The following is a 13,572-nucleotide window of genomic DNA, read 5'->3' on the forward strand; positions in this document are numbered from 1 at the left end:
ATATGGAGCAAAAAATATATCTCGATATATTTTGCTATATCTCGATATACGATATATATCTCGATATCTTTACAGGAAAAATAACCCCCAAAAAACTACTGCAAAAACAAATATGGCAAATATTACATGTTAAGGGGCCTATGAAACATTTTATTTTTTTCTTCACCATATGTTTTGTTACCTAATTCTGTGTGCATAAATGCATAAAAACAACTTAATTAGTTAAAAACAATTCTTAAAATAGCCTTATGTGAAATGTTTTTTTCCCTTCAGAAATTCTGTGTATTTACATTTTTCTGATTATCAAATGAAGGCATAAAACATTCATTTAATTTATCTTTTAATTATTTAAAATTAAGCAAACTTTATTTTTTGGTAAACAAAGGGGATTTACTATTAAAAATAAAACATGGGAGAAATGTTGTGTGATTATTCCTTATAAAATTATGTTCGTTTCATTTTAATAATAGTAGTAGTGGGCTATCTATATTCTGCTGTACAATAGTAATAGATTTCTGTCAAATACTTTCATTTTGACGGGTTTACCTTTACAGTTCTGTGTATGTGATACCACAGTCTATGATGTGATATGAGCTAGTCTTACTCAAATCAAACGGTCAGATGCTCATGAAGTGACTCTCAGTGCAGTTCTGGAGATGTTCCTCATGTGTTCACGTCTTTATTTAGAGTGAGGAAAGACAATGAAATCAGCGCGAGCGTTATGCGAGCTTCAGTGTTTAATGAATGAAGACGCGCTTCTGCTCCATTCGTTGACACAGACACGCAGAACATGCAGGATTCATATTTAAATAGACTTTTCCGGGTTAATATTTGCAGATATTAGTCCATTTCGCGATTTGATGTAAGTGCATTACCGACTTTTGATTAATTCATTCAAAATTTGACCAATTCCGTGACATTCCGCGTTAAACTGTAAATTCCATTTTTATGACTGGATTCCGCGATTCCGTCCGCGTTTCATTGGGCCCTACAGTAGACATCTGCCTGCCGTTCGCCCTACGCCTTAAAACTGAAGTATCTCCATATAATGGAGCCAGTTGTCTTTTTTTTTTTTTGACTAGTTCTCTACACGCGAGGTGAGAGGGGACAAAAGCAAGGAGGCGGGGGCGAGCGAGCGGGGGCGAGCACAGCACAGGGAAGGCAAACAAGCAAAGTGGCGGAATCAGAATATAAACAATATATCGATATATACGATATGTCAAAATCCATATCGTGTTTAAAAAATATCTCGATATATTTTAAATATCGAGATATCGCCCACCCCTAATATTGAGGGAGGGGCTTTGTGCTATGACGACAACTTCTCATTCTCAATATCAGAACTAGAAGCATTGGCCTTCAAGTGGGCGGTCCTGGAGCTCCGGTATTACCTCCTCGGCCACCAGTTCATCCTAATCACCAACCACGCCCCTCTAAGATGTATGGCACGAGCCAAGGACACAAATGCCAGGGTGACTCGGTGGTTCTTCGTGCTCCAGGACTTCCACTTCACCGTACAACACCGAGCGGGGACGGCCAACCCGAACGCAGACGGTCTTTCAAGGATATGGGCAGGGATGAAAATTAGCCTGAATGACTAATTCTGGCACACTTACATAGTAGACCTGTTTACTCATGTTAATTAATGTGTATTGTCCCTTTAAAAAATAAATAAATACAAATATAAAAAATAAATAAATACAATTACAAAGTGTGCACCACAGCAGAACATTATGACAGCTAATGGCAGGAAGAATTATGTTATAGGGACATTCTGATAGAAAAAAATACAATATCCAAAATCCTTGTCGTTATGGGGAGATATTTAAGTTCCCATGAGGAACCAAGCTTATAAATCATACAGAATTACATTTTTATTTTTTAATCTAAAAATGCAGACAGTTTCCTGTATGGAGTAGTTTTAGGGGATAGAAAATAGCTTGTACAGCAGAAAAAAAAACATTCTTGTTGGATGTTCTCATAAAACATGGAAACCCAGTGTGTGTGTGTGTGTGCTTTTGTTTTTGTGACATATCAGGACACAACTGTATGACACAGGTATTACAAGGAGAGGGTGACTTATGAGGACATAACCCATGTCCCCATTTTTTAAAACGCTTATAAATCATACAGAATGAGTTTTTTTTTTTTTTGAGAAATTAAAAATGCACAAAGTTTACTGTTAGGGTTAGGTGTAGTTGTGTGAAGGGCGATAGAATATACAGTTTGTACATTATAAAAACCATTACGCCTATGGGATATCCCCACTTTTCACAAAAACGATGTGTGCGTGTGTGTGTGTGTGTGTGTGTGTGTGTGTGTGTGTGTGTGTGTATATATATATATATATATATATATTTATATATGTATGAAATTTGAAAACATGACTTAAGAAAGATGGCAGCATCACATTCTTACATGGAGATCAATTGGAATTTTCCATGTAATGCAGTAATAGTTACTAAAGTCTAACCATCTTCTTTTAGTCTATTTTTGACTTACAGTGGAAAACAAAGAGAGAAAAGCCACATCCTGGACCCTTCTTGGAAAATAACAACACAAAGACATGCTTGCATCAGGGCGGAAATTGATTATTAGCTAAAATATTTCATTTTCCACTGATTCTTTAAATAATATCTAAATTCTTATCCCTCTTTTAGTCATATTTATGTATTAATATTGGAAATAACCACCAGTGTGCTTTAATTCACACACACAGAAATATGTAAATTGATAATAGGTTAAACTGAGGTTAACACAGATTATGAGGATAAACCAGAGATTATGGGATGGACACAGCATAATAAGACTTAAAGAAGAGTTTATGCAAAAATACAGAAGTGGAATGTATTGTTTCAAAAGCACCTTTTCCTGTTTCCATTTCTCAAGACTTTAACTGTGCAAACCAGACGGATGAATGACGTGCCACATAGACAGGTGCAATTTTATCTTGATTAACACTTAACACACAAAATGGCCATTCAAATTAATAATCATATTACAAAAATCGATATATCTAGAAGATAAAACATAATACCTCTTTTGCAGTTTACTCATATTTTGCATATCTGTTTGTACGTGCAGTAAGTTGAAATGTTTTTTAAGGCTGTGCTCTTTGAAGGAGGAAAACAGGTTTCTTCACTTCTCTCTGTTTTGTTTTGGAAAGGAAGTGGTGACAATAATGAAATCAAGTCATTGCCTGACCTAGAGCTAGCAGACTGATTACCCAAACAGAGTTTAATTTGCAAGTGTGAGATGCATATTTTTCCTTAAGCAACTTTATTTACACATTTGAAGCCAAAATGTAATTTGCTTTTTTTACATTATTTTAGAATAAGAACACAAATAGCAAGTCCTGAAACAAGCAACTAATAAAACATTTCAAATGTTTGTGGTGAAAAAACATTCTTGATTAGAAAATTCATCATGGCATCACAGGAATGAATTGCATTGCTAAACACTAACTTTGATCAAATAAAAGCAGCCTCGGTGAGTATAAGACATTTTACCAATCCCAAAATAAAAAAAAATAATAAAATAGAAAAATGCAAAATGGAAAATCTCTACTTTCCCCTTTTACTAATATCCAACAAATTCTGAAACCTCTGCAGAGTGTTTTTCACAGATCATTTTGATATGGACACAGCGTTCAAAGCACAAGCTTGCCTTGAAGCCTCTAACCACAGAAAAAAAAAATCTTTTAAAGATGTATATCATAAGTGAAAAAAGCTACAGAAGGTCAAAGATACACAAACACACTATTATCTATACTTTTACATCTATACAGGGGCATAGCCAACTTTTCAGAAGTGAGAGGGACAGAAATGGTGTGTGTATATATATATGAAACACAATATACATTTTTTGTCATTTCTATATAACCTATCAGTCAACAGTTTTTGAAAGGTAAGAGTTTTAATGCTGTATAAATAAGTCTCTTCTGCTTTTCAAGCCTGAATTTATCTGATCTAAAGTAAAATGAATGCAGTAATGTTGTGAAATATTTGTACTATTTAAAAAAACAGCTTTCTATTTGAATATATTTTAAAATGTAATTTGTTTATGTGATGCGCAGCTGTATTGTACTCTATGTGTACTCCAGTCTTCAGTGTCACATCCTTCAGAAATCATTCTAATATGCTGATTTGATGCTCAAGAAACCTTTTATTATTATTATTATTATTATTATTATTATTATTATTATTATCAATATTAAAACAGTTTTTTTGGGATTCTTTGATGAATAGAAAGATCCAAAGATCAGCATTTATCTGAAATAAAAAAAGCTTTTGTAACATTATACGCTATACCATTCAAAAGCTTAGAGTCAGTATAATTTTTATTTTTTTGGAATGGAAATTATAGAAATTAACACTTTTATTTAGCAAGGATGCTTTAAATTGTTCAAAAGTGATGTTAAAGACATCTATAATGTAACAAAGCATTTCTATTTCAGATAAATGCTTTTTTCAGAACGTTCCATTCATCAGAGAAACCTGAAAAAAATCTACTCCGCTGTTTTTAACATAATCTTAATAAATGTTTTTTGAGCAGCAAATCAGGATCAGAAATATTTCTGAAGGATCGCGTGACTGGAGTAATGTGCGAAATATACACTCAAAAAAATGAATTTTTAGTTTTGTTCACTTTACCTGAACAATTCATGTTGAATTAATGCCATTTTGGCTATTTTTCATTTCAACATGATTGTGTCATGTTAAACTGACTTAAACCTGTCTCTCGTTGGTTTAACATAAAGTTTTCATTTTGAAAGAACATGTTTCAATCAAGTCCCTCAAAATAAGTTTTACACTTCCCATCATGCTTTGCACAGGACTGGATATGAGGAGAGAAAATGTTGAAATAAAGTGTTATTTTATGCAGTTTTTAATAAAATGTGATAATAAGGAGACTTTTTCATGTATAATGCTCTATTATGTGGGCATTTTAAAAGACTTTATATTGGTGTATTTTGTGCGAGTTACCATTGTGGTGAAGTGTGGAGCTTGTGGTTGGGTTGAGGACCTGGTTAAAAGAACGTCTAAAATACTTAATTTAAAAAAAAGCAACTTTAATGAGAGTGCTAGTGTATGATGTACACATAGTAACATCCTTAAACTGCAAACAATTAACATCATGTGTAAAGAAAAGTTATATCTTACTTGCTAATGTTTTTATAACACTTTGGCTAAACTTGCATGGACAGTGGTTATACATGATGTAAACATATTATCTCTACTCAGATATTTCATGTAGGATGAACTAAAGCAAACTGAGTAAACTCAACTAAAAGTAGACAAGTCCTTATAACTTGATTTATTCATGTCCAAATAACATGGTACAAACATGTGGAACCACTGTCCATGATAGAATCATGTTCAGCCAAAGAGTCATTTTTTTGAGTGTAGCTTTGCAATTTAATTGTTTTTTATTTTTAAATATATTTAAATAGAAAACAGTTATTTTAAATAGCCTAGTAAATTTTTTTTTCTAAATTTTACTGTTTTGCTGTACTTTGGATCAAATAGATGCTGGCTTGGTGAACAGAAGAAACTTCTTTTAACTGGCTTAGAAATCTATAACTGTTGAACAATATCAAATAATAATGACTTGTTTATATACTACAAACACTTTTTTATCACATAACAAGGCAGGATAGTTTCTATACTGTAATAAATGCTATGCCAATTAACACTGCATTGTTCATATACTTTATTTATTACCTGCTGGAGATGACTTGAAAAGCACAAATAAACTATATATTGTCACAATCGTATGTTTAATGTTTTTCATGTTTCCATGTTTTCATACAGTGATAGCTGGACACTTTTGAATTTCCTCGTATGACTTTTTGCTCGAGAGCGCCCCCTCTGGTTTTGAGTATGATGACATGAGTGTTTAGCTCGTCCCCTGCGTTATCCACAGCCCTGCATCTATAGTTTATATGGAAGCAAGTTAAAGCTCATTTAAACATGACAATTCTGTCATTACTGACTCAACCTCAAAACTGTATTTTTAAGACAGGGATAAGATAGTAACGAGATAACAGTTCTGGCTAAACTATTTCTTTGACAGTAGCATAAAGAGGAAGAATATGTATAATTTGGAAGTTAAAAGAGGACAACAGTTTACTACATAGTCACAGACATTTGCCTAGTGCTTCCAGAGCTATAAACAGATCCCACTCGATATTTCGACATTGTGTCTCTCCCCAACAGGCCTTTCTTAAAGAGAGACGTTAGAAGCTGGTTGCGGAATTTCTTTCCAATGAAGGCATACAAAATTGGGTTTATAGCACAGTGGGTAAAAGCCATTGCCTGTGTGACGTATAAGGCCACGTCTATGCTGTCCCTCAGCTCACACGTTTCCATCACCTGGCTGCCTCGCATCAGGCTGTCTGTGAACTCTAGGATATTATAGGGCAGCCAACAGATGATAAAAGCCAAGACGACAGACAGGATGACCCGCATGGCCTTCTGCTTCTGGCTGTTGCGTGTGCGGCAGAGAGTGCACATGGTGAAACCGTAGCAGAATACCATGACGGCTAATGGCAGGAAAAATCCCAAAGTGTGGTGCAGTATCCGCAAACCTATTCTCCAGCTATCCATGTTTTCTGCGGTCAAATTGTCATGGCATACATAAACATTCGTATTTACAGTGATAAAGGATTCTCGATTCACCACAATGGGCAATGACAACAAAAAGGCACATAGCCACACCAGTGCGCACACTATGGCAACCAGATGGCGTTTTTGGGCGAGAAATTGGGTTGCTTTCACGATGGCCAGGTAGCGATCAATGCTAATGCATGCCAGCAGGAAGACGCAGCAGTAAAATGTGGCTTCCTGCAAGCCTGAAATCAGTTTGCACATAAATGTGCCGAACATCCAGTAGCCGGCGTGAAGGTCAGCAGCTGTGAATGGGAGAGTTAGGGCAAAGCACATGTCAGCGATGGCCAGGTGCATCAGGTAAACATCAGTAGATGTCCTGCGGTTCTCCATGCAGCACACCACGAAGATCACTACCAAGTTGCCCGGCAAGCTCAGACAGAAGACTATGACGTAAACTAATACCATAGCCAAGCTGTTCATATTCCGTGGGTTTTCCGGGCAGGGAGGTACTAAATCTGGGTAAATGAAATCTGTAGTAGTCTCCATGTTTAAGATGTTTCCCTGCCAACTGTAGGGGGGAAACTTTATTAGAACCAGCATATTTAGATATAAATCATTATAAATCATCACAAATTTGGACATTCGGTACAATATGTAATTTATGAAATAAATATACTTAAATATTTTGTGTTATTTTATAGTTTTAATGAAACTCTTAACTGCCTTTTGTAGAGCTGCTTATTACTAAATTAAGCTTGTTATCTACTGTAAAAAAAAAAAAAAACGGTTTCAACTTTAAAAAGTGTTCATGCTGCCTTAAATTTTTTATGTTTAGTCAAAATTAAATGTTAAAGTTGCGCTTAGTGAAAACTTGGATGTTTGTGTTGAATAAACTAAAATTTTAAGGCAGCATTAACAATACATTTTTAGTGCAAACAACCATTTTCTAAGGTTAATTTAACTTTGTGCTATTAAACTGAACAACAATCAACTTACTTTGTTTTTTTTTTGCAACATTCACACTGTCAAAACTGACCTACTCTGAGCTCTATAAAGACACTTGTCTTTTTAGAGCTGCTTTACATCTGAAAAGATATATGTTTTATAGTTGAATATGTGCAACATAAGTTATTTTCTTGTTTATTGCTGTGAATCTGCTTTGAAACTATCTGTATTGTAAACATAAAAGAACTAAATTACTTATTCTAAAAGTGCAAAAATAATAATACAGAAATGTGTTGAAATGTCTTCAGTTTTGACTGGTCTTAAATCCATAAATCAAAAAGTATACTTAATTTAGTAAAATATTTCACATTAAGTCATACTGGCTTATCCATCAATCTTTAATTAAAAGATTGTAAATGATACAAATCAAAAATAGTATTATCTTACCGTTTTCTGTGATTTTACTGATTAATAGCGCTCAGGTCTGGATTTAGTCAATTGCTTGATACTGACTGATAATTTTCTGAGAGTGACTGGTTGCTAACAACTGATTATTACAAGGCTACCCGTCCCTTTCCTTCCTGTGTGAATAATCAGAAAGTGAGGTGTAGAGCAAAGATATCATCAGCACCTAGGTTTCACAAGAGAGTCAACCGAAAACAACTGTAAACTTATTCAGGCATGGTGTCGGGGGAGGGTGGGGTGGATATTGGGGTGACTATCCTGCCCCCTCACTCAAGATAAATGTGAAAATAGAATTTAATAATGAATAGCTTTGATCAGCTACCCCAACCCCATTTGCTTCATCTTCATCATGACGGTGTGTGTGCACAATATCCGCTCACTTTAGCGGATGGCCTGGTGCGGGTAAGACTGGCTTTGGTCAATGCAAGATCAGCTGCAAATAAGACTTTTAACCTCAATGACTTCTTCATATTGCGTTCTCTGTTACAGAAACCTGGTTTACTGCCAGGGATATGAGTCAGTTTCAGATGCACATTTTTAATTCCCCGGACTTTTTTTTTAATAATATCTTTGAACTAATCCTTTGGTGATTGCATTGATTTATCGACCCCCAAAACCTCACAAAGACTTTCTTGCTAATTTTTCGGTGTTTTTAAGTGGTGTTATTCCTAATTTTGTTTTTAATTCTTGGAGACTTTAATGTTCGTGTGTGCTGGCCTTGGACTTCATTAGGCTTATAGACTCATTTGATCTAGTTAAACTGGTGAAAAATCCCACTCATTCACATGGTCATACACCGTGGCTTTTCAGTGCTGGACAATGAATTAGGTGATTACAGTTTCTTAGATCATAACCCTATTTAATTTACTGTGACTTTATCATCTCCTGTTGTTAAATCATATGCAGAAGAGCTTATACATTGTTTTAATGATGTATTCACTGATTTTTAAGACTTAAATATCTTCTGCAGCTTAAAAAATCCAAACCTAAATCTGTAATCTGTTAAATGATGCTACACGTGCTCTTACTATGCGTTCACACCGCCAGCGTCGAGAGCATCAAAGTGGCCGGAAGTCATTCATTTTCAATGTAAGCCGGCATGTAGCAGCGGCGAGGAGCGGCGCGGCATGACTAGGCCGTTGAGAGCATCGAGGAGAGTTGAAATCAGGGCAACTTTATGGTAATGAGATATGACGCGGTGGGGCAGCAATCAATCGGAACGTAGAAGTCCACCACTTGAGAGGATAGAGAACGCAACTCCGACTACATTAGTTCCCAAACAAATAGGGCTTGGGCGCTGCATTGCATTCTGGAAAGTGGCGGACATGTTGATGGCCTCGCAAATGTAAACATACAGCAAGTCAAATGAGAAGAATCAGAGTTGGGAGAAAGAAAAAGATGTTAAAATCGTGAAAGTTTGTGGAATTTACTGGGATATGCTAAATAGGGATGCCCTGGACCGGTATGTGGACAAAATTAATAGTTTGGATCTAGGGCTAGGACAATGCATCGAGGTCATCGATGACGTCGACGCAAAAAATATGTTGACACAAAATATGCGCATCGATTCGTCGTCCTGTTTTTATTTCTCTAAAAACGTTTGCAAAACGTTTACCTTATGTGCGCTGAATATACGCGATGGCCGGATCAACATTCTGTCCAACGTTATATAACCAATCCAGGAGTTTTTCTGCATTGATCTTTTAATGTGCTAGCTGTCAAAGCCTTATTTGATCAGTGAGTGATGTAGAATAGAATGACCGCTGCGCCCGACAGGGCGCGTACGAGAGAGAGCCCCGGCTGCGCGCGAGCACTCACAGTCTTCAAACAACACGAGCGCTTATTGCTTTCTCTCTCCCTTGTGCATATTAATCAAAATCATTAGACACGATAGAAAAAGGGCGAAACACCAAAGTTTCACGTGGAGCATTCAGAGATTTTTTTTCTCCATGACAGGCTGCTGGCTCCCACTGTTAATTTTTTTTTTTTTTTGGGAAAAGCACTCTCTGTATTAGCTTAAAGCCCTCAAGTTCACATTGGTTACTGTATTCTTTCAATTGCTCTAAACAAGTATTTTGGGTGACCTTTTTTATTGAATGCTAGACATCAAGTTGTTGTTATTTTCATCTGAAAGAAGAACTTTTTTCAGTAAGCTAGGCCCTATGTGTTCAGTAAGCTTGTTTCAGTAAGCTGTGTGTTTTCAAGGCTTCAAGGTTTTATTGAATGCTATCTCTATACAAGTGCAAAGTAATGCATTCTTAGTCAGTCTTTTATTTTGTAATTTTAAGAGCAATAAACATATTACAATTGGTTAAGGAATTCATGTTTTTTTCATTCAGATATGTAAATCAACATGTATAAATTGTTAGTAGTCAATTAATGGGGAGATAATCGAAACCGAATCGGTCTGGAAAAATTAATCGTTAGATTAATCGATGCATCGAAAAAAATAATCACTAGATTAATCGTTTAAAAAATAATTGTTTATCCCAGCCCTATTTGGATCCATATGAAATTCCCAACAAAGAGTGGAGCAACGACGACAACTTGTGTAGGCACTTTTGCATTACAGATATCTTCGGCTATCTTGTTTGTTTTGTCAGTGCCTACACTTCAGAACAGGTCCGAAGCTACAAGTCATTGGAGTGTCATGTGCAGTTCACAAATGGATGGGCTCAGGAGCTGCAGATGATAAATCCGGCAAACAGTGGGAATGTAATTTGTAATTTGTAATCCGGACAAAGGTAAGCTGCGCTCCACCTAACGTTAGCTATTAGTTTAGCAACCATTACATGTACTTTTAAGTATTTGTTTCAAAAGTGAAGCTGTCAAACCCTCCCGTTTTTTTTCCCGGGGTTCTCACATATTTGAGCTCTTTTCCAGCTGTATTCCCATTTTAGTATTTTCCTGTAAAATATCCTGTTAGCCCTTCCATCGGACCTGTCAGTCTCTGTACTGTTGTCCTGTTGCTCCCCCCTTGCCCTTCCAGTGAAACAGATGTTTTCAAGTATCGTTTTGCTTACTTGAAAACAACCTTAGTGTGATGTTGTTTTTTTTTAAAGATAACAGCGTGGTTGTTATGAGAGCACGATTTCACGCCAATCTGTAAGGAAAGTCATGTTAGATCTAGCTTCACAACTCGCTTAGTTAATGCAACAGTTTTGTAGTACAAATTTTTGCTGTCAGCAGAGGGATAGCAACAAAAAGATGAATGTTGAAATGTTCCCGTATTTTGGATGAGTAACGCGGAAAATTTCCCTTATTTTCATTGTTGACTTAAGCTCCCATCGCGGTTGCAACCTCTCTCCATACTATCGTATAAATGTGGATGAATACGTATACGATCACAGAATTTTTCCTCTTCGCCCGCCATTGTATTTAAACCTTCTTCTTCTGTAAACACAATATACTTAAATTAATGTACAATACTTGCAATGTCGCCCCCACCGACAACGCATAGTATTGCGTGCATCGGCGCGTCGTGTATCAAAAACTAGGACGACACATTTGGCTACGCACCGACGCATAATGGCGTAATAAGCGCATAATAAGCGTAACGATGCGTAGCCTCGGGGATGCGTATGCGTACAGATGCGTTGAAACAATCTTCAACTATGAAACAAATCTTTCTTCGGCGTCGTGAGCAGAGCGGCCAGATCAATTTTCTTACGCTCTCGATGGTGACGGTGTGAACACACAGTTTAAACTTGCAAAAGAGTTGTAAGAAGGTGGAAGAAAGATAAGCTCCAGATATTAAAAGAGTTGTAAGGAGGTGGAAGAAAGATAAGCTCCAGATATTGTATGAAATCTTAAGGTCTTATTTATCTCAATATCAGAAAGCCATAAGATAAGCCAAGTCCCTGTATTTAGCTGAGATCATTGCTCTTCAATACTATAATGCAGTTGTGAATTCACCTGTTTGTAATTACTTTTTTGAAACCGCTGATATGTGTGAGAGTTTTTGACTTGTTTTTATTTTAGAGAAGATAAGAGATAATTAAGTAGAATATCAGGCCTGCTATTTATGATCCCGATGTTCATTAAAGTACCAGTATTACTTTTAGCTAGTACAGATCTGTTTTCTTCTTTAATTTTCTACAATTTCAGTTGTTTTCATTTCTGAGCAATGGAAGGTCGACTATAACCAGTGCATATGTGGAAAGTCTGCAAGAAAAATCATGGCATAAAGATCCACAAAGCAAGAATGAAGTGTTTGGGTGGAGGAGAAACAGCACAACGCACAGTTGTCCAACCTGGTGAGACACAGGAGGGCCAGGCCCGGAGTCACCCCACAGCGCCCGGAAACTCCATGTGTTGCAAACCAATCCATCCACTATTAAGTTCAACAGGAGATGGATCAAATGGCCAGCAGCTAGCATGAGTTCACTGTGAGTGCAATTTGATAAAGATGTCAACCAGATTTTGGAGACAACAGTAAAGGCTGACGGAAAGCTGCAATCCATGACAACCATTATTGCCAGTATGGGAGCCAAACAGTTTGGAGAAGAGGAGAAAAGTACAAGAACACCTTACTCCAAGAATTATAGAGAAGTTAGATTTCATAACATCAGGCAGGAGACGAGAGCGCTGAGGTCCCAGTTTCAGGACGCAGGAAAGAGTAAGCACACTGGCTTAGCTCAGCTGATGTGTATCCTGCGAAAGAAGATCAGGGTCCTACACCGAGCAGAGGGGCATCGAAAGGGCTCAAAGATGTGCTGCTACTATAGCTGATCCCCTTAAGTTCACTAAGGAGTTGCTGTGACTGAAGCACACTGGAAAGCTGGTCTGTTCAGAGGAAGAAATTGATCAGTATCTGAGTAATACATACAGTGATCCAAAGAGAAAAAAGAGGAGTTGGGACAGTGTGACATCTTAATAGATCCTCTTGGACCAGAGTCACAGTTTGACTTGTCAGAGCTGTAGTCGAAGGACGTCAGAGAGGTCAGAGAGGTGATTCACAAGGCAAGAAAAGGTTCTGCACCAGGACCAAGTAACACCTCATACAAAGTGTACAAAACTGCCCCAAACTCCTTTTTCGTCTGTGGAAGATTCTGACAGTTTTCTGGATAAGGGGAAGAATCTCAGAGTCACCTTATTTATAAAGCGCTTTAAACAAAATACATTGCGTCAAAGCAACTGAACAACATTCATTAGGAAAACAGTGTGTCAATAATGCAAAATGATAGTTAAAGGCAGTTCATCATTGAATTCAGTGATGTCATCTCTGTTCAGTTTAAATAGTGTCTGTGCATTTATTTTCAATTAAGTCAACGATATCCCTATAGATTAAGTGACCCCAACTAAGCAAGCCAGAGGCGACAGCGGCAAGGAACCGAAACTCCATCGGTGACAGAATGGAGAAATCCATTCCACCATCTGATCCACCATCTGGTCTGGATACGTACTTGTTCCGGGTGACTGCAGTGACCCTCTGATCTGGATACAGACTGGATCTGGTGGATACGATGACCTCAGAATAAGAGGTAAACAGACTAATATTAGCGTAGATGCAATTCTTCTAATGATGTAGAAAGTACGGTGTTATGAGAAG

General features: G+C 36.9%; 1 protein-coding gene across 1 annotated transcript; it reads right to left on the reverse strand.

The window, feature by feature from the left end:
• Nucleotides 1-5,761: 5,761 nt before the first annotated feature.
• Nucleotides 5,762-8,148, reverse strand: LOC113108277 (C-X-C chemokine receptor type 2-like). Its single transcript, XM_026271208.1, has 2 exons — nt 8,004-8,148; nt 5,762-7,179 (listed from the first exon to the last, which is right to left on the reverse strand). The coding sequence occupies exon 2, from the start codon at nt 7,155-7,157 to the stop codon at nt 6,132-6,134; it is 1,026 nt and encodes a 341-aa protein (XP_026126993.1). The 5' UTR covers nt 7,158-7,179; nt 8,004-8,148; the 3' UTR covers nt 5,762-6,131.
• Between the last annotated feature and the right edge of the window lie 5,424 nt (nt 8,149-13,572).

The sequence above is a fragment of the Carassius auratus genome, chromosome 9 (genome assembly GCF_003368295.1).
Source record: "Carassius auratus strain Wakin chromosome 9, ASM336829v1, whole genome shotgun sequence".
Taxonomy (NCBI): domain Eukaryota; kingdom Metazoa; phylum Chordata; class Actinopteri; order Cypriniformes; family Cyprinidae; genus Carassius; species Carassius auratus.

Excerpts from the sequence above, each read along its gene's own strand:
- LOC113108277 (XM_026271208.1), bottom strand. The coding sequence starts at position 7,157 with ATGGAGACTACTACAGATTTCATTTACCCAGATTTAGTACCTCCCTGC.